The sequence below is a fragment of the Peromyscus leucopus genome, chromosome 8a, assembly GCF_004664715.2.
Source record: "Peromyscus leucopus breed LL Stock chromosome 8a, UCI_PerLeu_2.1, whole genome shotgun sequence".
NCBI classification, from domain to species: domain Eukaryota; kingdom Metazoa; phylum Chordata; class Mammalia; order Rodentia; family Cricetidae; genus Peromyscus; species Peromyscus leucopus.
In genome coordinates, this window is record NC_051085.1 from 51,562,738 (window position 1) to 51,586,840 (window position 24,103).

Genomic DNA, 24,103 nt, shown 5'->3' on the forward strand with positions numbered 1-24,103 from the left:
ATATTTAGACCCAATCTTTATCAGTTATCAAATTAAGTACAAATATTTTAAGAGCACCAATTAAAAGACAATAATTTCCAGATTGGACATAACTATCCTGCCTTTGGTGATCACACGTTACGTGTAGGTAGGAATTTAAGTGACTCTAGGCCAGCTCAGTTGTTCACTGGCAGTTAAATAACAAACAAGATGTACACAAACAAAACAATCTGAGAAAGTCAAAGACCTCAGAATAAAACCTAAGTAAAGTGCCTGAAACCAGTTAGGACTGTAAAAGGTAACTATTGCAAATGATCGGAAGCATTTGTTGAGTCAAACAGTTTGCTAGCATTGCATTTTCTTCATTCCACTTGCGAAAACAAAGCTTAAGCAGTGTTACTTAGCAACTGCTTTGAAGAAATTCAAATTTTAGATGATTACCTATTTGTAAAAACATAACATTCCCTCCAGAAACCATGTTTTCAGAGCCATATGCTTCACAAAGTATAAGTTAAAACAGCAATACTTAATTTCTCTGGCATTGTTCTTGCAAGTCTGTGGTTTATTGGAACACCTGACTGCAACGTTGCTGAGTTACCCACTTGACATGGAATTCTAGGGAAAAAGAGCATTCCAGAAACATGTACCGAATGGACTCACCCCATGGCATTCTAGTCCAAAATTTTACCTCAGGGATTATAAAAATCAAGGAATTGTTTTACAAAATATTTTCATGAAAGCAAACTCTTAATAAAATATTATATATTAAGCTTAATGGAAATGCTTGGGTGCATGACTGGATTTTACCTAAGCAATCCACACCACTTCGTAAGCTACAGACTATTATCTTCATTTTCAGCCAAGCAAATCTGATGCTTTCAAGGCTTGCAGACAGCCACACAGGCACAGAGTGCAGAAAGGGTCTTCTGAGTTCATGCTCACTGTTTTTACCATGAACTTCATACTGAAAAGCAAATAAAACAGAGATATACTCCCCTCCCTTTTTTGATTGTTGAAATACTGCCTTAACTTTAAACAAGTAAAAAAGTTTGGTAACATAAAAAACTAACCATGCTTGTTTGGTTTTTTTGTAAGTTGAAAGGATGAAATCTACATGCCAGAGAAAAGACAAGTAGAAATTTGCATATTTTACCAAAAATATGTTGGTCTGCAAATAAAAATGAGAGCACTTGAGCCAATATAATTCACAATTTGCAGCAGCACCATCCCACTAGGGTGAAAGATACACAACATGTCGCCAACCATTGACTGGTAAAGTGCACAGGTCTATAGACAAAGGAGCTCTTTGTGTTTGTGAGCCTGATAAAATCTCAGTCCGTTCCCCCCCCCCCCCCGCCCCGTCTGTCCCCCCCCCCCCCCCCCGTCTTCCTTCCCCTTCTCTTTCTCTCTCACGAACACATATATACCACTTATGACAATGAATCATATTGGGTTTGGTTTTCATTTGCCATTGTGTACTAATGCATTTTTCTCTGCTAATAGTTAGTTTGCATCATAATGTTATCCTGTTTTAAATTCTACTCTTAAGAACATAATTTATTTAACTGATCTCTCTGTAGAAGTCACTTAATAGTTTTTCTCTGTTTTAAAATGTGCTAGGATAATTATTCTTCTGCTTGCACCTCTGTGAACTTTCTAATTATCTCATTAGTGTGAGTTTCTGGAGGTGTAATTGCTAGATCAAGAGATATTAACATTATAGTGTTTTAGTCCTGTTATCAAACTTCCTTCCAGGAGGATTGTACCTGGCTTGAGGTCCCTCTTCTGAAATACAAGTAGTTCATTAATAGTCTTGTCAACAGTTGACATTTTTAGTGTTCTTTTGACAGTTGGCTAAAAGAAAATAGCACCTCTTTATTTGCATAGGCATTAAATGTAAGAGCCCAATCTTCTCATGGTCCTGTTTCTATTTTTAACACATTTAGCTCTAGTATAAATTTAAAGTCAGTTGATTGCATTCCTTAGACATTCGTTATGTGCTTACAATCACACCAACTTTCCCTCTGAATAGTAAGGGATCATGTAAGACAGGATGTGTCCTTTTCCCCGCGTCTGTTGTGGCCTACAGTGGATTGTTTCCTTCACGTGGCATATGGTAGGTGCTAGGCCAAGTTCTCCTTGCTGCTTTGAGGTTATTGCTTCACCTTACCTGCAGTCAAATGTGGCTCCACAACCAAGTCCAGCTAATACTTATCAGCCAGCCCTGCCCTCATGGCCACGTCCCATGCTCATTCTTGTCCCCATTTCTCATATCTCCCCACTCGAATGGAAGGGATCCTGAGGACACAGCACTGCAGAGCCTTGGAGGGAGGCCCCACTGCGTTACAGGCTACTGGCTGGGGAAGAACTTTTGCATGTGTTGTATGATCCCAAGATAAGCCTTTGTTATCTTAAGCCACAGATGTCACCGTGTGTGTTTTGCTTGTCATAGCAAATAGTGTTTTCCCAGTACAGTAATTCAGAAGTCAGGTCTGGGAGTGGAGTGATGCCAGAATAGGAACCTAAAGCCACTCTGCACCAGGCCCCGAGGGAGCACAGCAAAGACTGGAAGACGGGGCAGTGCCGTAGTTACCGGAAATAACTTTCTAATGGCAACCGTGACAACGTGCAAGACAGACGGCTGAGAAGCTGCTGGCTCTGGGGAGAGGCTTGGTAAGGCTCAGGGTAACTGTGCATTTGTTACTCTGGATGTCTTCAGTGAGGCAGAGTGAGAAGAGGGTGAGAGCAGGTGAGAACCGGCTAGTGTTTACGCATTGAAAACCGGAGTGGGAGAATTCTGGTGGTCAGATTGTCTGTGGCTACGGGAAACACAGCTACTTCTGGACTTCAAATAGTAACAAGTACTCAGGGGAAGTTCTTAGCTATAAAGGTCCAGTAAACCTTCTTCAACGGTAAAGACTGATCCTGGCTTGCTACCTAAACCAGCTTCCATATGTGAAGCTACAGTTCTGTTGGTGTGGGGTGGAGTCAAGGAAGCAGTGAGATAAATCAGGTGGAAACGATCTTTATGTTTTCTTATTGTCACCTAAAACTGTTTGGAAACAAATTCCTGTATCCACAATAATTGGCAAAATACAATTAAAACAAGATAAGACTGAAAAAGCCTTTCTTCACTAAGCCTTTAAACTTGTAACGCAGAAGCTATGTAAACGCTGCATGCTCCCAAGGGCATGTAACCCCAGTCTTGGTGGTGCATCCCCGATATCCAAAAGGAAAGTTCCAGGAGCCATGGAGGACAATGAAGGAGAGAGACCCCCCTCTAGAAAACCAGAGTAGATCCTGAGCTTGATGGGAAGACCTCATGATGCCCTCCTGGCTGAGGTGGCTGTATCTCTAAGTTTGCCCTTCTTAAATAAATGCGTTGACATTGGTCACCCTGTCCTGCTCCAACTTTGTATGTTAAAATGCAGAAAGGCGGGAAGTTGCTCTTTGAAGTCATAGGTCAGCTGAGTCCATCTGCAGTGATCGAGAGGATGCCACATAGCTCGGAGACCCACAAGCTGGAGCTTAATGCATTGTGTGGGTGGCACATCAGATTGCATCACAGATGAATCTGTGGGTAAAAGAAGAATGGAATGGAGACGTTTTGTGTGTGTTTGTCTATTTATTTGACTATCTGTTTGGTTTTTGGTCTGGTTCTTATCTATTTCATGCTGGCCTCCAACTGCAGAGCGTAGGTGAAATGACCTGGGATTTCTGAACTGCCATGTACAGATAGGATATCGCACCTCACACTGTGTTTATGTGATGCCGGTGGGACCCCATGGCCTTGGATGTGTGTTAATTCAAGCACTCTACCAACAGAGCTGCAGTCCCAGCCTGAAATACTTTGTGAAAAGATGAGTGTTGTGAAGTGAAGGTTAGTCCTCAGAGTATTATAGAATCCATTTTCTCCCGTTCCCAAGAGCCTAGGGGACACCTCCCCTCGCTTGTCTACAGTTAGTTGTGTGTTTTTAACCAAGTGTTAGCCTACGGAGTGTGTATGGAACCAATGTGTCCCGGTCTTCTCCAGTCTATAACACCTTCCTGGGCAGCCACCATCTCCTCATTTTACCTTCCTCTCACCTGACTTAAGGGAGAGAGCCCTTGGTTCCACAGAAGGATCCTCACAGTAGCAGGAAGCTGGTTTGGGAATGACCAGGAAAGGCAGGACCTGCTGTAAACGCTAATCAGAAGAAATATATGACTTTCACAGGCTTAACACACCACCATTTTATTGTCTTCTTTGATGAGTCGTGTAGTCTTTAAATGAACACAATTTTTATTTTGTTTTCTGTTTCTAATCTTTTATCAATTGTCATTGTGAACTGTTCAAGTATCCAATATAGTCTTAAATATTTCCACTGCATTGTGCTGCTTAGCCTAACAGACTTCAGACTTCATCTGAGAAGTGTCCAACACACTGTTAGTGCAACTCTCTTAAGAGGAATGTGAAGCACAAAACACTATCTGTTGATCATAACTTCCAGGCGACACAAAGGAGTTAGCAGTTCTGCAAGCAGAAATCTGGAAATCTCTGCCTTGACTAATAGTTTGTACTAGTAGGAAAAATAAATACGTGACCTACCCCATGTTTTTGCACAGTAGCAGAGAAGGGATTGGTACTCAGTTATTCATTTACGAGAAGCTTGTCTGTGCTTTATTTTGTTCCCTATCAGGCTGAACAGACCGTCTGATTTATTAGGATGATGATGTGCTCTGCACTTAAGAGTTTTATTACCTGTTGGAGAAACTGCTAGATATTGGCAGTCTTTAGTAACGAGCACTTTATGTTTCCTTGTGTCAGCAAATTTCTTAAAAGTACCCTGTGCTTGATTGGTGGAATTGTACAAAGCTATTTAAATGGTATTAATTTCTATAAACACTCAAGAATTACATAGCAGATCTAATGTGTGTGTAACCTGCCATCCACATGCATTGTGTGTGTGTGTGTGTGTGTGTGTGTGTGTGTGTGTGTGTGTGTGTAAATCTAGCATGCATATGTGACCTGCCATCCCCATGCAATATGTGTGTGAGTGGCCATCCATACACAATGTGTATGTGCATGAGCACACCTGTGTGTGTCTCTTTCTCCTACTTAAACCCATGTCTAAGGCTGATATTAAATATTTGTGTATGACTATAATAAACAGTCAGCCTGTTTGTATGTTAGTAGGTTTGTAAATTTTATTTTAGGAAGCATATGATTTAGAAGGAAGCATAGCTCTGAGTGTCAAACTGGGGCCTAGAGCACTGGCCTTTGGTTTGTCTTATGAAAATTATTAAAGCTAATTCAGTGGTTAAGTTGCTCTTTACCTAGGACTTTTTAAATATATTTTACTTTTTTTTTAAAGACTAGGTTAAGGTTCAAACCAGCGAATGGGAGGTAGAGTGGCCACCTGCTGGCATATCCACAGCCTCCCCGCTTAACAGCATCACCAGATGGCACCACACTTGAAAGTCCTACCTTGGCAGATACTCAGCTCTAGGTTATAGTTTCCTTAGGGGTCATCCACATATTCAGTCAATATTGGTAGATGTATAATACAAGTATTTCCCATCACAGTATCATACAGATGTCTTCTGTTTAATCTCCTTAAATACCGCTATATGCCAGCTCCTCATTCTTTGTCTTGATCTTTTTTACCAGTTCCATAGTCTTGTTATTTCCAAGCATCATTTATTTGGCATTATGCAGTCTGTAATTTTCAAGCCGGTGTTTCCACTTAGTATACTTAATTATGTTTTTTTGTTTCTTCCTGCCTTAATAACTTGTTTCTTCTTTGTGTAATATGACCTCGTCTGGAAGTGCTAGAGTGTAGTTAGCCACTTACCTGCCTAAGACATCTTGGTTAATTCCCAGAAAACATAACCAAAGCAGCTCTAAACATCTGTGTGTCTGGTTTTGCGTGGACCTAGGTTTTCAGTTCATGTGCATAAATATTAAGAGGCCTAACTTGTGGGGTGTAGAGTATGTTTAGTAGCAGGTTGTGGCATCTCATTTAAGTCTGCAGGTACCTGATAGCATATGATATGGAGTCTCTTCACATACCTTTACTCCTCATCTGTGTCCTTGATCAGATGTTCTTTCACATCTGTGACCATTTTTTAGCAGGGTTGTTCAAAATCATATTTTGAGTTTTGATTGTAAACAGTGTGCTCAAGTCAGTGTCTCATGGCCTTGTGCTTTTGTTGGGGTGTTGGTTCCAGGCTACAGCTTTGATGGTGTGAATCCTAACCAGTAGACCACAAAGTGGAGGCGACACTGGCTTTTCAAGACCTTGAGATGAAGATTTTAAAAGAATGATTTAAAACTTTAAATGTTAAATATGTGTATAAAATTTATAATGTATTAGTTATATTTTCAGTAAATATAAAAAACTAAAAGTTGTTTCTTCTGCCTTTCAGATATTGGGTAAGGGCACAGTTTACTGGCTCAGAGAAACTTGGAACAGTTTTCATAATAATGAAACTTGACTAAGCTTTGCTGTAATGGTCTCTGAAATGTTTTCCTCAAACCTGTTGTTATTCCTATAATACTAGACTATGACTTCTTATTGATATATGTGATTTTTATTTTGTGTTTATAGCACACCTGTATCAACACATCAAATATCTGAACATGTCAATTGTTTGTACAGAACTAATGACTTATTCTGAAAGGAAAACTCAAAGAAAATCAACCTCATAAAAATTCATATTTGTGACAATATTAAAGCAATACTATATCAAGTAATTCTTGACTTAGCTATAAAATGAGTTTTCTTATATGTGGGTATGTGAAAATTTGGTAGATTCATTTCATATCATATAAATATCATGAACTTATGTCCTTATACTACTTAATATATAAATGTATTATAAGTTATTAATTTAGACTCATCTCCTAAGTTGTTTAGGTTTTCTCATAATGGAAAACAATTTCCTATAAATGTACAGTATTTTTCCCTAATTAACCAGGGCTGGATAACTGTACCAAGATGAAAGTGTAAATTAAATTCATTTAAATCACCCTTAAAACTATTACAGCACTATAGGAAATGCCTGTTATAATTTATCATGTTTTGATTAACAATCTATAAATATTATATATTATATATAACATTGCATATGCTTTTTCCCTGCCCAGAGCAAGACTTAACCACTAAATGAGACTTTAGCATGAATGATTTATTCCTTTCCAGTACTAATATTAGATATGAAGCTTAAATAGCAGGTGAGCCTTCAATTGTATCCATAAAGAGAATGATTCAGCCTCATACAATTTTCTAAACATAGTAACATGTGTCCAAAGGATGTGGTTTTTTTTAGATATCATGTGATGGGGGTAAAACATAAAGAAATGTATCTGGATTGCTACACCTTTGTTACCAGAAATGGAGCTTTAACATTCACATCTTTAAACCCTATGCAGACATGCTTATGAATTGTAGGTTCTTGTATAGGTTTCCTTCCCCTGGTCCATCTTAAATCCCCTGATGGAGCACTCTGTTATGAGTCAAGTCACATAGTTTCATCCTTTACAAATTTTTTTGTTCCATACCTAGTTAATTCTTTTAATCTTCCCTTATCAATCAATCTTTCCAGCTCATTAGTCATCTGCACTTGACTTTCTAAATCTTACTATATATGTCCCTTTCTCCAATACCTTGTAAAACCTGATTTTCCCTGCACACAAAATTTATTATACATTCTCGAGTGGACTGAAGATATGAGTTGCTTCTTGAGTAATGGTGCTTTCACAGTGAAATGTCTCCAAGAGCAGACTCACTTACCCAGATCTCCTATGATCCCTTTGTATATAGAAGGACAACTTAAATCCAGAATAGATCTAAATAAGTCTTTTAAATTACTTTGCAATTCTAGACTGTTAAATTACATTGGAATAAATACTTCAAATAAAATGCCAAGGTGTATAGTTTTTGAAATGCCAGCTCTGTAATACTGTGTATTGTGCAGGAGATTTTCAAAAAGAGAAAGAAACATATGTATTTAAAATGATAATAGAATTTCTATTAGTAGAAATGAACATAAAGTATTTTTAAGCTTATGTTTTCCCTAGAATGTACCGTGTCTAGGTAGAATTAGTGGCTGCTTTTGGTTTTTCCCTGGATGTGCACGGTCTCCCAGAATTCAGGGCGTGCTTGATAGTGGACGCGATTGCTGAGAAGCAATCACTGGTTCACTAATACTTAATAGGCAATGTGAGTGGGCAGCCGTGGGTGCTGGAAACCAGCCTCAAAATACTGCCTACAACGAATGCATTTGTTCTCTGTTCTCCCCACTTTACATCCTTATTTTAAGCAGTGCGCTTATAGATTATAGGCTGCTTAATCCTTTCCAAAGATAAACTCCAGGGGACCAGGTATCTTATCTATCTTGTTCATGCCTGAATACCTAGGACCTAGAACAATGACTGCTCCATAAATTAAGTGACATGAATTTCAAACATTTCTCTATCTGGTCAGACAAGTATGCTTTTTGTCTCTCTGTGTATTACTTGAATACAGTGTCTCTGTAGTTAAAATCTAACCACTCAGCATTTACACTACAAAGAAGATGGAGAATTCAGGGCACCTTACAGTTGTAGACAAAAGCAGTCATGGAAAGTTTTAAAAGGAATGAATTCTGGGGACACCTGGGGATTAGACCGCCATACACCAAACCCGCCTATCCATCCCTGTGGGTGGAAGGGCATCCTCAGATATTCCCTCTGCTGTTCAGTGTGTGGAAGGGATGACAGGAGCCTATCACAGTTCTCAATCATCACTTCTGTTTTTCAGTGACTAGAGAAGCAAGAGCATCAGCTGTGGATGAGGATAGAAAGAGACAGTATTATTATGTCTGAGGAGTGAATGAAGCATAGGAAATAGTCACCTGTGTGCGTGGTAGACTGAATGGCTGTGGGAAGCAGAGTGAAATTGGCTGTTTTGCTCCCGTTACATTAAGCTTCAGAGACTTTTGCTCACTTGACAGAGAATTTGATTTGGGCAGTATTAAGGTTTTCGAAGACATGAAAGCAAGAAATAGTTGAAGTTCTGAATGAGTCCCTGGGGAAAATGATACGGAGTAACCACAACCTTAGAAAGTGTAGAGAGGACCAGGCAGTGAAGATGGAGTTCTAGGGTTTGTGTAATAAAGGTTTTAGGGTGAGAATTTTAGAGAAGGGCATAGAAGCTAGAATTATGGACTGACTGCAGGTCCTTACCACCGGCTGGCTTAGACACAGCTCTAGATCGTTAAACATAACAAAACAAGGATAGAGGGAAAATGTTAGTCCAGCTGTCACCCTGATATAGATAATCTAAAATCAGCTGTCTCCCATATACTGGGGTTTTGTGGGATAGTCTAAAACAAAAAGGAGATGGAGGTAAATGTTCCATCTGAGATAGTGTTGTAAGTGGCTTTTGGGAAGAAAACGAACAATATTGCAGGGCAGACAGCATCCTTGGGGAGGATGTCAGTTTTCTGTTGCAAGAAGACGAAAAAAGATGTGGAGTGGACTTGGGTAGCTAGGTGAAGAATGGGTCAGGAGGTTCTGTCAATGCCAGGCTGTGAGTGGTAGAGGCATGCTGCAAGAGCTGCAGGAGTGTGAGCTTTGGATGGGAAGGCTGACATGGGTTCAGAAGTCAGGGCTTGTAGAGCCAGATGGGAGCCTGAATGTGAAATGGGAAGTAGCCTGTGTCTGTGTCTGTGCCTGGCTAGAACTTACAGACACGGTACGCTTAGTGTCCCCAGTGCCAGGGCCACAAGTGTTGGCTGACTGTGAGTACGGAAGGGCCAGGGCTGTGTTCCATTCTCCTTTGGGTCCCATGATAGAGGACATGCGAGCTGCTCTGATTTGCTTGCTAAGATAGTGTAGTAGTGACATGGTTTTTATACCAAGTTTTGTCAGTTATGTTTGTATATGTCTCTTTTGAGGGTGTGGTGTGCCTTACATATTTTAATTCTTGTTCCTTTTGATGAACAGTCATTAGTGTAGAAAAAACCCACCAATCTTCCCCTTATTGATGAGGCATAATAGTTATTTTACCTGAGAAATCCTTCCCTATCAAAAAATTATAATTTTCTGAATTTGTGTTGATTTGGGGTTTTGTTTGTCTTTAAAGTTAAAGTCTTTTAATATAGTTGTAGGTAGAAGTTTCTGTTCCTCCCTCCAGTTCCCAAATAACCACTCAGAGGCTTAATACTACTTATAAATGATTGACTAGTAGCCCAGGTTTATTACTAACTAGCTCTTTCACTTAAATTAACCCATAATTTTTATCTATGTTTAGCCACAGGCTTGGTATTGCATTCTCATCTTGCTTCCTCTGTATCCAGTTAGCAACTCCTGACTGCCCTTCCTCTTCCCAGAATCCTTAGTTTGGTCAACCCACTTATACATCCTGCCTGGCTACTGGTCAATCAGTGTTTTATTAAACCAATTCAAGTGACAGATCTTTACAGTGTACAAGAGGATTATTCCACAGCATATAGTATCATATTTTCTTTTTGTATGAATGTATAATCCATCCAGTACTATGTGTTTAATGGTATAGTTTATCCTTATTCTTAACATCACCTCCACCATTTGATCAAATTACTTAATGTATTCATTCAACAAATATTTGTTGAGCACCTATTCTGCACCAGGCACTATTAATTTAAGGTGGGAACATGACAGCTAATGGTGCTTATGGAGTTTGCCCTTTAGTCCAAGTAGAAAGGCAATTACTGTCTTTCTCAAGTTTGTTAAAGAGATGGATGCTGTGTACAAAGGAGAAAGAACACATTGAGGAACTGGAGAGATGGCTCAGAGCTGAAGAGCACATACCGCTGTCACAGAGGACCTGAGTCTGGTCCCCAGCACCAAGGTTGGGTGACTCACAACTGCCTGTAACCTCAGCCCAGGGCATCGGAAACCTCTAGCTTCTACAGCTATCTGCACTTCTACACACATACACATAACTAAAAATAACAATAATACGTCTTTAAAAGTTGACTGAGTAGGCTTGGGATCCAAAGTGAGGAAACGGTTTTGTTAAGGGGGTAGTTAGGAGGCTCTTTTCAGGAAGGGAGATTTGATGAGCCATTTCAAAGAGGTTAAGGCCCTCAGTCAAACAGCCACCCCGAAGGGTCTGAGTAAAGGGACTGCTGGGGCACAGTCCCTAAGGCATTGGAGCTGAGAGCCATTGGAGGACACGCGGCAACAGAGAGCATGAGGCCCTCTCTATGGACTGTCTGTGACAATGAACATGACCAGCACAGTTTCTTTGCGTCACCTCCTCCGACACCACCAGTTTTAGGCAGTAGTGTCATTTTCCGTACCTTGATGCTGTTCAACACAGTCACATAGACTAGGTGATGACCTTTGACAGCCAGCGATGGCAAGAAAAACGCAGTGTCCGCTTCCCACGCTCTGCTCTCTCTCCCAGCTGTGTTTGTATGGTTTGTGTTTGACGTTTACCATTTACATTCTGCATTGCCATCCTCAGGCCAATGCTAAGTTCTGACTCATCTGGTTACATATATGAACTTTCACCACCCATTGGTGGTGAAAATGGATTTTTCCCATTGCCCCTCATGGAACAAGTGAGTGGAAATATGTGAAGCCGAGTGGAAGTGGATGAAGGCAACCCTATCTTACAAGTGGCTTGATGTTTTTAACTAACCATACAAAACAAACAAACAGACAGACAGACAAAGACCACTCTTTGTTGTTGTTATTGTAACAAATTCACATGCATGTCTTAGGGAGCGTTTTTGTTCTTGTTTTCTCTGAATTACAGATATTGTATTTTTAGGGAAAGATGCAATCGTTGTTTAGAGTAAACAGCTTTTATTTTAAACCCAAAAGGGACCAGGCATCTGTTTAGATGTCCAACTCTTATTGCATGGGGCCTCCTGGGGGCTTCAGTTATGACAAGGCGGGGTGCCTTGGCCAAACTGTCTCTCTTCCTCAGCGCTCATTTCCCGTATTTCTGTCACGTCTGGCCTGTTTATGATCTTGTTCCGCTTGCCTCCTTTCTTCCACGTTTAATATTTGAATTTTCTTTAATGCTTGTTTTCATCATAGTCCTGATAGCCCCAGTTCTGTCTTTCACCACACCACCATCTTTTTCTTTATCGTAAAGCTCAGGTTTCTGCTTTTTTGGTCGTCGTCGTCGTTCATGGACCTGTTTGCTTCGCTGTGTATCTCAAATGCTGGGCAGAGAGCCCGGCCCAGCCCCGCATGGTGGTTTTCGGCAGAGGATGAGCTTTGCTGCTCTTCCGTGCCTTTTTTCCCCCTAGTATCTCTGTCTTGATGCTGTGCCAGGCCCTGTTTTAACCCTCACACTGAAGAGTCGCCCCTGCCTAGACCCTTATTTGCAGGAGATTCCTGGATCCTGTTGTAGAAGAAGCAGTCCTCCAGGCTTCCCGATCCAAGTCTTTCTTGCAGACATTACCAGTTCATGTGTTTATTTGAGGGACCTCCTCCTTGCTTCTCTGACCTACAACTAGGTATGAAAAACCTCTCTGAGCCCTGTCTACACCCATACTTGCAAGAAAGAAACAAATTTTGTTCTTCATGTTCTCTTCGCCAGAAATGAAGTTTTAGCCATTTTTTTAAGACTCAACCCATGATCTGTTTTCTTTGCCTATTCTTTCTCCTTACTCTCATGTAAGCTGTGCCTTAGATTCGCTGTTTCTGGTGCTCAAAGCTTCTCTTAGCAATAAATGAAGTTTATAGCTCATTTTTGTTTTTATTTATCTTACTGTGTTTGTATGAGTTCCAGAATAAAGGAAAAAAGGGGGAACTGTTTATGCTAGAAATCATATTAACTTGATATTAGTACGGGTTATTATTAGCACAAGGAACCAAAGTAGGGTAGCACAAGGACATTTTCTTATTACCTCTTGCATTTCTAACATCAAGATGTGTTGTCTATGGTTATTCATATACCATTGTATACATAAAAAGAACATACAGCAAAGTTTCTCAAAGAAAAGATGTATATGGAAATTCCTCACTAACTCAGGCAATGTGAGTGGTTTGTGTGTGTGTGTGTATGCACATGCACGCATGTGTGTGGGGTCAAGTTACAAATGTATGCAATGCTTGTATAAAATTCAAATCACACAACCATGTGCATGCACTTAAAATAGATTATGACTGAGCAAGGAGGAATATCTTCGAATGCAATAGAGGCCATTGATAAAGCTCCCAGATTGATGACTTTTGTTAATTAAGATGGTTAGAGGATGCTAGGTCAGCTTTACCCTCAGTGGAGTGAGCAGGAGTTTAATCTCCATCTAAATAACTGAGCTTTATTTTGGCCACAGACCATTTTTTTACAAATGAAAAATAAAATGAGTGTTATCAAAGAAGATTATTTTTAAAAAAGAAAAGTACACTTGTGTGAATAGTCAGTAATATATCCTCTATCAAGGACATAACATGCTTTTTAGGTTAAAAAAGTATTTCTTCTCTTTTACTTCTTAGTACATCTCTGATTATTGAATGGGCCAAAGTGGGATGCACAATACCAGTAGGGCTTAAACCTGCTGTTTATTATGACGTCTTCCACTTAAATTGTAATGACTGTGCTTTGTGGGGGTAAGGATGTTTTGCATATTTTTTCTCATCTGATTTTTGAAGATTTTTCTAACTCATTAAGGTAATATCTGAAAATTGTGTGAAACTTGAAAGTACTTTATTTTACAGTGATTAGAAAGTGGAACATTTTTGCCAGTATAAATGTTTTATTGCAGACAGTTCTAAAAATCGACTTTTAGCAGGCAGCTGGTTCTTTCTGGAAAATACTGGCTTGCATCATTAGACACGGGATTTTCAATTTTTCTATTAAAACGCTTAGAATATGTGCATTGTAAATGGTAATGGTGTCTCCAGATATACAAACCCCACATTTTAGTCTAATTATTCAGTAAGAAGTAACTACTGCAAGATACAGGGGATCCATGTCTCAGTAGGAACATGTTTTCCACACTCTCATCATTACAGGTGCTGTGAGAATAGAATATAGTTTAAAGGTATTCTGAACTCCTACCCATTTGCATTCTCTCTTCACAGTTAGCCCACTCACTTCTCTGGCCTGTGCTAGGTGCGACAGTGTATTAGCCAAGCTGTCGGTCACTCCGGCATTTTATCAGTTCTCTAAGACAGATGCTAAATGCAGTCTAAACCGAAGTCTCTGATGACTCTTTGGAGACAGGTTGATAGCAAGACCCACACTTGGGGCCTTAAATATATGGCCTTTTCTAGATTGTACTGCAGGAATGGGGTAGCTTGAAAGTAAATTTTGTGAGCCTTGAACTGCCAAGATTTCTTTTGTCATTTGATTATTGCATCTCATTATGTTTGGAAAGGCTGTCAGTCTTTGTTTTTTCTTCCACAATGGAGAATTTAAAGGAACATCATGGGCTATTAATATAAACAAAAAATGCTATAAATGAGATAGATGCCCAATCTAGTTAGTGATATAAGGACAGTTTTAGGCAATAGAGAAACAGCATGCTGAATAAATTCTAAGCTCCAAGTGTCTGGTTTATTCACAAATTTTAAATGCCCTGGCAGTAATTGACTCCCAGCCCTTGTGTCTTCCTTACATCACGTGGAAGGAGGCTATTGCAGAAGCATTTGTGAATCAAGTGGACCCAGTGAAATCAGCATCTATGAAAAGGGAATATTGTTCTTAACCCAGCTAAGAAAAATTAGCCTGGAAACATCAGCAGGCATGTATTTTCTTAGCCCAACAAAAGAGTTCATGTATACCTTAACAATCTTTACTTCTACAAGCCTATGACTTCTCTGTTAATATTGCATATCCTCCATATTCATCTAATAAACACAAGTGTAAGGGGACAGAGAAGTAGAAAGAATCTAAGAGGCCAGTCAATGATTTCTTTTAATTTTATACATGAAGAAGCTGGGCCTGAAAGAGAGTCCTGCCCCATGAGAAATCTGGGTCTGGCAGGGGTCCCCTCACTTGCAAGAGGAAGTTGGGCCCAGGAGTTCCCCCACTCAGTGTTACAGAGTCTCATCCGCACCATCCTGAAGCTGTCTCTGTGCTGGGCTGACCTCCATTCATGACTACACATCCTTTTGGAAACAAGACACTGGAAAATATATTGTCAAATGGAAAATCGAAGCCTGACACCATTTTTCTTAAATTTTTCATGAACAAATTTGTCATATCACTATACATTATGATCATTTTTATTATGTTTTAGTTACATATACACAGCACATATTGACTACCCTGACTCCTCACAAATCTTTCTCTCATATCCATGTCCTTCGATTTTGTTCAGTGATGTTTGTGACCATAGTTTGGAGCTATTTGTTTGAGTCTGGTAGGCTCAGAAGTAGTCACACAGCTAAAACAATGATCCTCTCTTTCCCAGACTCTCTCAGCAGTCAACAGCTCTGCAGTAAAGTGTAGGGACCCGAGAGTACCCCTCTTCCATGAATAATTGTTGATAGGGCCAGTCTTGTGTGGGCTCACTGCAGGTAAGCACAGTTGTGAATTAATGGTTCAGTGGTGATATGGAGTCTAGAGACTGGCCATTTCACAGCCCTTCCCCATATCTTCTAGCTCCTACATGCTTCCTGCCCCCTCTTCTGAAATGGTCTTTGAGCCTTGAAGGGAGTGGAACAAATGTCTTGTTTTGTGCTAAGCCCCAAACTGTTATTTATTCTCAACATCTGTATTCACCACTCTACATTATAAGGGGAGGGTGTTCTGAATGAGGCTGGAAACAGCTATTGTCTACAAGTAGAAGTCTATGTATTTAGGAGGCAGTGTGATGCCAGTTTGGTTTAACAACAGTGATGAATTCCCTGAGTGGGCCTATGCCCTCCCAAGACCTTGGTTGGTAGCTGATTTTTTAATACTTAGTACCCTCCCCATCAATGGACCCAACTTCAGATCCAGTCAAAGGGCAGTTGGTCCCTTCGTCAGCGGTAAAGCAGCTATTGCATAGGTGGACATGTCTGGCAGGCCTGCCTGCCTTCTGGTTTATAGGCTTCAGATGGGCAAGACCCATGGTGCCTTTTCTTGTTGTAGCAGCCCGCTCAGTTCCCTCTGGTGGTTTGAATGCTAGCCAGTAAGGAAGAGGTTTTAACTTAGATCCTATCTTACACTGAGAGCATTATATGTTCCTCAACTTACCCATCATAAAAACTGCATCATAAAATTTTGTTTTGTCATAATCATTACATAGTGCTAACTTAAGTCTTTTTTATTACATATACAGAAAATTGGCTTTAATTTTTATTCATACTAACTGTATCAAACAGCCTCTATGAGTGCTTTTAGCCAAATGAAATTATTTCATTAAATATCACAGAAACAGTAGATTTTTAGTGAAACTTTTCTATTTGTACAAATGAATTTTGAAGGCAGAAATATGTATTTTGTAATGGATATTTCACACAGAAGGAAAATACATTGATTCATCAGTATTGAAATTTTAGTTATAAAGTTGTGTGGAACAATAAATAGTTACTGACATATAAGAAATACATAGAAAATTCAGATGAATCACTTGTAAGCTAATCGTTACTAGCTATAAATTACAGGAATAAACAAATCTAGGGTATAGCCTCTTGGATAATTTTTTCTAATTGATGTTATATAAAATTCAGGCTTACAGGAACCTGTATTTCTATTTGGAGATACTGAAAAATACAGACAAACAGTAAAGATAAAATAACATTTCCTGGTGAAAGGACAGTGTCTCCCAAGACAAGGGGTTGCTTCCTGAGGATGCATTTTGTGTTTGACATTTTGTGTTACTTGCCACATTCTTATTTCTGTTACAGATTCTGGATATATCTTATTATCTAAATTTATATCTATATTGGAAATAGTATATTTGGCTTGTCTTTTTGTCTCCAGTAATACCAAGGCTTATTATGACTTGTGACTGTATGTAAAATCTATTTTAGGAGTAACTTCGCAATCCTATTCTCTTTCTCTCTCTCTCTCTCTCTCTCTCTCTCTCTCTCTCTCTCTCTCTCTCTCTCTCTCATGTGTGTGTGTGTGTGTGTGTGTGTGTGTGTGTGTGTGTGTGTGTGTGTGTGTTCAGTTTCTCTCTACTCTACCTGTTGAGAAAAGCTCTCTCACTGAACCCAGTGCTCTCAGATTGGCTAGCTTGTCTGGCGAAAGAGGTCTGATCTGAAAATCCATGTCTCTGTCCCACTGTGGATGTGGAGGAGGATCTGAACTCAGGTCCTCATGCTTGTATATCAGGTGCTTTACCAACTGAGCCATCTTCCTGTCACCTCTGTTTTTAAGCGCATTTAAATTTGTGTTATCTTGGGCCTCTGTGTATATTCATATTTATGACTTATGGGGTTTTTTGGGGGACAAGATCTTGCTGTGTAACCTAGGCTGACCTCCAACTTGTGGTAGTCTTCATGTTTCAGCCTCCTAAGTGTGGAGAGTTTGTGAATGTTTAAATACTGAAAAAAATCAATGCTGCACAAATGTTTTGGCCATTTTTGATAAACTTAGTTACATATGCATCTTCTATTCTTAAACACATTGTGCTTCTGGGGAGTTCAGTAATGTATTAATTCCAGTGTTATTTACTTCTCCTGCGTGATTTCTAATTACCATTAATTTTTCTCTACTTCAACAGTTACACCTGGCTAATAATTCATATTTTGACATGCCATAATGTAGGTTGGTTCCTATAAAATATATCTGGTTTAGTTTAATACTCCCCTTAATTCCTTAATGGGAGACGGTCTGGTCATACCCTATCACTGCACCCTTGTTTCCCCACTGAGATGCTGTGTGGATACAGTCTGGGTCCACCCTATCACTGAACCATTGTTTCTCCACTTAGATGCTGTGTGGATACAGTCTGGCTCCACCCTATCACTGCACCCTTGTTTCTCCACTGAGATGCTGTGTGGATACAGTCTGGCTCCACCCTATCACTGCACAATGGTTTCCCCACTGAGATGCTGTGTGGATAGAGTCTGGTCCCACTCTATCACTGAACCATTGTTTCTCCGCTTAGATGCTATATGTTTCAGACTTTCTTGTTACTGAAGAGAAACCATTTGAAAAGCAGGATTTATTTATTTGGCAGTGTCAGAAGTTTCCATGGCTCTGGGCCAGAGGTGAGGCTGAGACATGAGGGCATTAGGTGGTGAGAGCCGCTCACCCCTCAGCAGCCAGGAAGCCAATGAATAGAAAGGGGCCAGGGCCAGAGTGCCACTTCCTAGGCACACTGCAGTCATCCACTCCCTCTACTCTATGCTCAATTTTCCCACCTTTACCACCTCACAGCAGCCTAGTCAGATTACAGTTCCTCAGTAGATAAACCATGTCTAGGTCAGTCCTCATGATCTAACCACTTCTGGAAGCACCAGTGTTAGAGTTGGCTCTCTGTCCAGCCAAATTGACTGCTAGAGTAACATGGCAGATGGATGCTTCAGTCCTTTTCTTAAGCTACCTGCCTGCATCCTTGAATCCCTAAAATAAAAGCCTGTTCCCCAATTCTTACAATGCTATTCCTTTCCATTTTCTTCTTGGGTGTTTTCCTATTCTCCTATAAAACCATCTTATTGTTGAGCATTCAGGGGCCATTTGGGGTTCTTACTGTTTTCTCTGTACATGCCCCCTTCCCTTTAAGAGAACGGTTAATTTCTAGAACCCACCATCTTATCACAGGCAAACCCTCTCATTGACTGTCCACTTGCATAATGGGCTCTTTATCTACTTAACTCTAGCTCTTTATACCATAAATGAGTGAAGAAGTATCCTTCTGATTTTACTCTAGGGCGGGGAGGTGACTTTTTAGAAGAGGTGGGCTCTGTACCGAGTGTTGAATTAACAGTCATTACCCAGTTGTTCAGGAGAGAGGGAAGAGGAGAGAACAGCGTGACACACAGAGAGAATTACCTGCAGGCTGATGGAAATGAAGAGAGGCGAGGTACACTGTGGTTGGCTCCGTCTGGTGGCGACTGGTGCTGCTGTGGTGCCTGTGCAGGGCTGACCGCAGAGATGGCAATCCGCTCCCAAGAGTCTTTGCAACATGTCAATAAGAAATCATCTGTGGACCATAAGCAGATGAGAGATATAATTTAATTAGTCTCTTTGAATATTCATTGTGTAGCACACAAAGGAATGACCTAGAGGAAGCAAAGCTGGAGGCAGCGGGAGCAAATAAAAGACGGAGGGGCTTTCCTATAAAAATCTCAAAACCTTCAGACGCTGAATAAATAAAATGGGAGGCAAAGATGATAAGAAAACAATTTGCATCAGCAGCCCAGCATTTAATACCTTATAACATGAAGCTTGTGCAAACTGGTACCAATGTGGAAAAGGACAGAGCACAGGTCTGCAGATATATGTATTCAAACTTACACTGAGAACATGAACCTCTTCATTTGTTAATCACAGTATGTCAATTGAGCAGCAGAGTGACCTACTATCCTATTTAATTAGTGGATAACTATATGAAGAATCATGAAGTGCATAAGCTCTATCCTATATTTCAAATAGAGGAACTTATCCTAAGAGAATAATACAAAGTACAGAAAACATACGCCAGAAGTGCTTAGCAGTATAATTACAATGGAAAGGGGGGTAGATAGTCAAAATGTAATTGCCAGTAGTTGGAAATTTGCTTATCCATGGAAACTGAAATTTTAATATCAGCAGCAAAAGCATAGCATATTGCACAGAAAAGAAACGTAAAAATAAAAAAAAGAAAGGTAAAAGTATGATATCTACAGGACATATGTTTCTGGAAACTTCAGAAGGGGAAGTATCAAATCACTAACTGGTGGGAGAATTATAACTGATTGCGAATCTCCCTCCAAGCTTTCTTCGGTCTGTTCTGATTTCCATGATTTACACAGGTTATTTGTGACCTTTTAGTGTTGGGACCTAAGTCTTAGTTCTGCCTCAGGTTCTCAGTCAAGGATAGTCCTCAAACCCCACAGAACCCCATAAACTTTACACATGTCAGGGGATTCTCTGCATTTTTGCCTAAATCCACATCTAGCACCATAACTGAGGGTGTGTTCTTGAGACAGGAAGGGCTTGCTGCCTGTTTGAGCTGGTCACTGAACAGTAGAACTCATAGCAGCCTGTCCAGCCTCTTTGAGTTCTTTGTACGCAAAACAAATTCATAAGGTTTTGTTGAAAATATGTGCCAGGTAGCAGAAGCCAGAAGCCTCGAACCAGACCAATGACTCATTGCAATGAACACTTACAAAAACGATGTATGGACTAGAGGGTACACTGTGTGACTCACTGGGCCACACTACAGCTTCCACGCAGAGAATTTTGTTTGTTTGTTTTGGGGGTTTTTTGTTTTGTTTTGTTTTACTTTCAAATTTTGTTATGGTGGTGAGGTTGCAAGGGCAGAGGGTAGAAATGAGGGGATGGGAAGATGAGTAGAATTGGGATGCATCATGTGAAATCCACAAACAAAAAAAGTTAAAAAAAAAAATAGAAAACGTATGCCAGTAATATTAGTCAAACAGCACACACATGAGGGCATTTATTTTTGTTACAGATACCACCCTCACTGAAACTTTCCATCATGCCATGCCCCAGCTGCACTTTTAACTACAGGACATCTTATTAGTTCTTGAAAACAATATGATGTATAGATATGAAAGTCTTGAGTTATATCTCTGTGTTTGGGGCTTGACAGAACAATGTTCTTAAAAGAAAGCTAGCTTCCCTGCCACTGACTGTCGCCTACAATGTCTGATTTTTAAGGAATCCACAGTATGTGTACCTCTACAGTGCTGTAAACACACACACACACACACACACACACACACACACACACACACACACGCACACACACACCCTGTCCCATAAGAACGGTTTCATTATTAAGTTGATCCATGGCTAAAGGTCCCCTCACCAATGCCCCTGTGGTCAGAGCTCACTTTTGCTATGTGAAAAGCTGTGTGCTTTCTCCACATTCTCCCGCTATTGAATCTGCTTATCATCTTAATTCTGTTGGCATTTTCTTTATTTGTTCATTTGGTGACCTTAGACACTGTAGAACTTTGGGTGAGCAAAAACAATTACAGTGAGCAAACTGAGCAGAAACTGAATTGCATCGGCTCTGAATCAGAATGCACGGTGCTGGCTGCACACACCACAGACCAGGGCTCACAGTCCAGCAGGAACTCAGAAGCACTGCAGTGATGCCCACCTACTGGACAACAGCTGTGCTGTGATGTACTACAACTCCAGCTTGCAGCTTATGCAACTGGGAATTATGACCTTTGCCATCTTCTGGTACCAGTGCTTTAGGGAGGTAGCTAAATGGACTAATTTGAATTATCCACTGTCAACTTTCCATTTGGAATAAAATTCCTTTCTTTTTATAGCTCCAGATTATGCTTAAGAATAAAAATAATGAAAAGGAAAATTTCACATTTTATGATGGAGAGTTTGAGAGAGCCTTAAATTCCTTCCTACTTATTATTATTACTTTTGTGGCCCTATGACAGATACAGTGATCTAAGTCCTAAATCCATTACAGAACATTCAATAAATGCAGGCATATAAAGTACTCTGTCATCTGAAGTCATTTCAAACTGCATTCAATATCTTGCTTCCCAAGTGCATTAGCTTTTATTAAAAGCATTCTGCTGTGACATCCACTCTTCCTAATTGGTTTACGGATTGTCCCCACCATTCGGGCAATCTTAATTGCATTTTCCCACAAAGCTAGTTTGATTTATGGGTCCTTGTTTGCTTTATATTATTTATAATAAATCAGAGTAGAAATCTTAAGACCTGAAATAAAATTTACAGTATTTCCTCTTCCACCAATATAGAACTTACCTAAGAATCCTTAATATTTTTCTATGTTTTGGAAGTTGCTCAGTCCAGTGTTCATCTTCTGTGTGGTCTCTAGTAATAACACCTGTATTCTCTTTCTGGAGTCACTCTGTATTTCATCTGGTTTTTCATGAACAGGCTCTGAGAATTATTTGGGATGGAATGCATGTATGCTACATTCCCGTATAAAGCACACACAGAGAATATCTGTTTGAAACAAAGAAAGTATTCTCCAAGGACATAATGAGAGGACCCAACTACTGCACTAGGAGACCTAATTAATAATGTCCAATTTGTTTGTACAAACTGCAATTTTGAGATAACAATAATTCATTTGAAATTGATGCATAGCAGAAATGAAAAATTAATATTTTTTAAAAGCTAAAATAAATGAACGTCAGTAAAATAAAGACAGAAGATGACAGATACTCAAGGGGGAGAACCTGCTATTGTTGAGTGATTGTGTATTAACACAGGTTACTTTACAAAATCCTCTTCAAACATAGACTTTCCATGGACCCTCAGGCATGGATCATTCCTGTAGGGAGTACATGGGAATTTATGGGAAGAAAGAACTGTAAGTTGTCTGTATCAATTTATAAAAAGCCTCCTAGGCTTCCTTAGAGAGAAATGTGTTCATTTCCTTCAAATATTTGAACAGTTAGCATTTGAGTTCAGAATCAAAAAGATTGCAGTATGTATAGTAGAAGAGACAAAAAGGGAAAGGGAAATGATTTTTAAAATAAATATAAAGCAAAGGGGAAAGATGATTGCAAGCAAAGGTGATTCCGAATAAATGAAGATAGGCTTACTGCATAAACAATTGATTTCCAGAAAAAGAAAAACTTCAAAAAGTGCTAGTTATCAAATATCTACCCAATAGTTGTATCCAAGGGTTTGAAAGGTGGCACTGTCCATTTCAGTTCCAGAGTTAGTGAAGGTGCCCAAGCCTATGATGTCAACAGAGACACTGGCAAGCTTGGACTTCCTTGTATCCCATCTAATAGGAACAAGAGACTTGCCCTCTTTCCACCAGAGTGGCATCAGAGGATAACAGTGGAGAGGCAGAAATCATAGTACTGTCCAGTGGGAGTGAGGCCAGCCACCATGGGTGGTGCTGGGGGGAATGGAGCACTACTCACTGCCAACTCGGGCAGCTATCATGGGTTTTATAGGTGCTAGAACCCACTCCCTTTCTTAGTATGAATAGTAAGGTCTTTCCTCTGATCCAAGCAGGGATGAACGCTTCTATCCCAGTTTATAAATAATGAACTTTATACCGCAACCCTGCAGAGATATTTAAAAGAAAGTTTAAAATGCACTTGTCTAGCTGATATGTTACTTTTCATGGGTCCATGTATGCAGATATCTGCTCACTGCAGATAGGGCACTGACACCAGAGCAGAGAAGCCATTCTACCTCTGTCTGTCAGTGGACCATCGAGTTCATTATACAGAGGAACATGGAGGACTCAAAGGCAGCCGCGTCAAAGAAAAGCCCACCCCCACATGGGTGACAACGCACAAGAACTGCCTCCTCTGGCAGCTGTTTATGGCGTGGAAAAGTGTGACCTTGGGGAGGGACTTCTTGAGTCTTGCAGCGTTTTTGACTTCCTGTAATTTTCTGATGAGTTCCAAGAGCCTCTCTCCTCTCCGTGATGAAAGCAGCCACACAGCACTGGTGTGCAAGAGGGTTGTCGGTGTCAAACAAGAAAAAGAAATGGATGAGGAGGGAAGAAAATAAATTCTGAATTTCATAATATGAAGTCGCTAAATGTTCATATCACACCCAAACTCAGAAAGACCTCAAGGTGACTAAAAATATACAGTCAATAATTATCAGTGTTAAAACAACAGAAAAGTTAGATATGTGTTTTTAAAAAAAATGGAAATTACCCACCCATTGCTAACAATGCTTTGGTGAGATGAAAATAGTAGAAAAATAGAAATTCCCAGCAAATAAAAAAAATCAAGTGGCAGTTTCAGAATTAAAAGAAATAATAACTGATATTCAGCAAAAAAGACTGGGTTCAGCAGAGGGTGATTCTACAAATATGAACATTAAGCAGCAGATATCACCCAACCTGAGCAACAATGATACAAGCCTTGAAAAATAGTAAGAATGTAAAGTCTGGTGTCTTCAGAATAAAAAGAAGGGATAAGGAGAAGTCATGTCTGAAAAATCATCCAAAGAAGGAAAGTATAATCTACAGATTCATAGAGCTGAGAAATTTTCAAACAGGAAATGCATCCCAAGGTGTATTAGAAAGTTCTGAACACTAAAGACAAGGAAGGAGCAGTGGGGGG

The 24,103-nt window shown here is 39.9% G+C and overlaps 1 protein-coding gene across 2 annotated transcripts in view; it reads left to right on the forward strand.

Annotated features, from left to right (window-relative positions):
• Pacrg (parkin coregulated) overlaps positions 1 to 24,103 on the forward strand; it is a 479,746-nt gene that overhangs the window by 50,620 nt on the left and 405,023 nt on the right. The window contains exon 1 of one of the 2 annotated variants that reach the window (XM_037200309.1): positions 11,311 to 11,364. The exons of the other annotated variant lie outside the window; for it this stretch is intronic. Within the exon in view, the coding sequence (XP_037056204.1) occupies positions 11,326 to 11,364 (39 nt within the window). The 5' untranslated portion in view covers positions 11,311 to 11,325. Of the gene's footprint in view, positions 1 to 11,310; positions 11,365 to 24,103 lie in introns of those variants that run through there. 2 annotated transcript variants of the gene reach the window in all.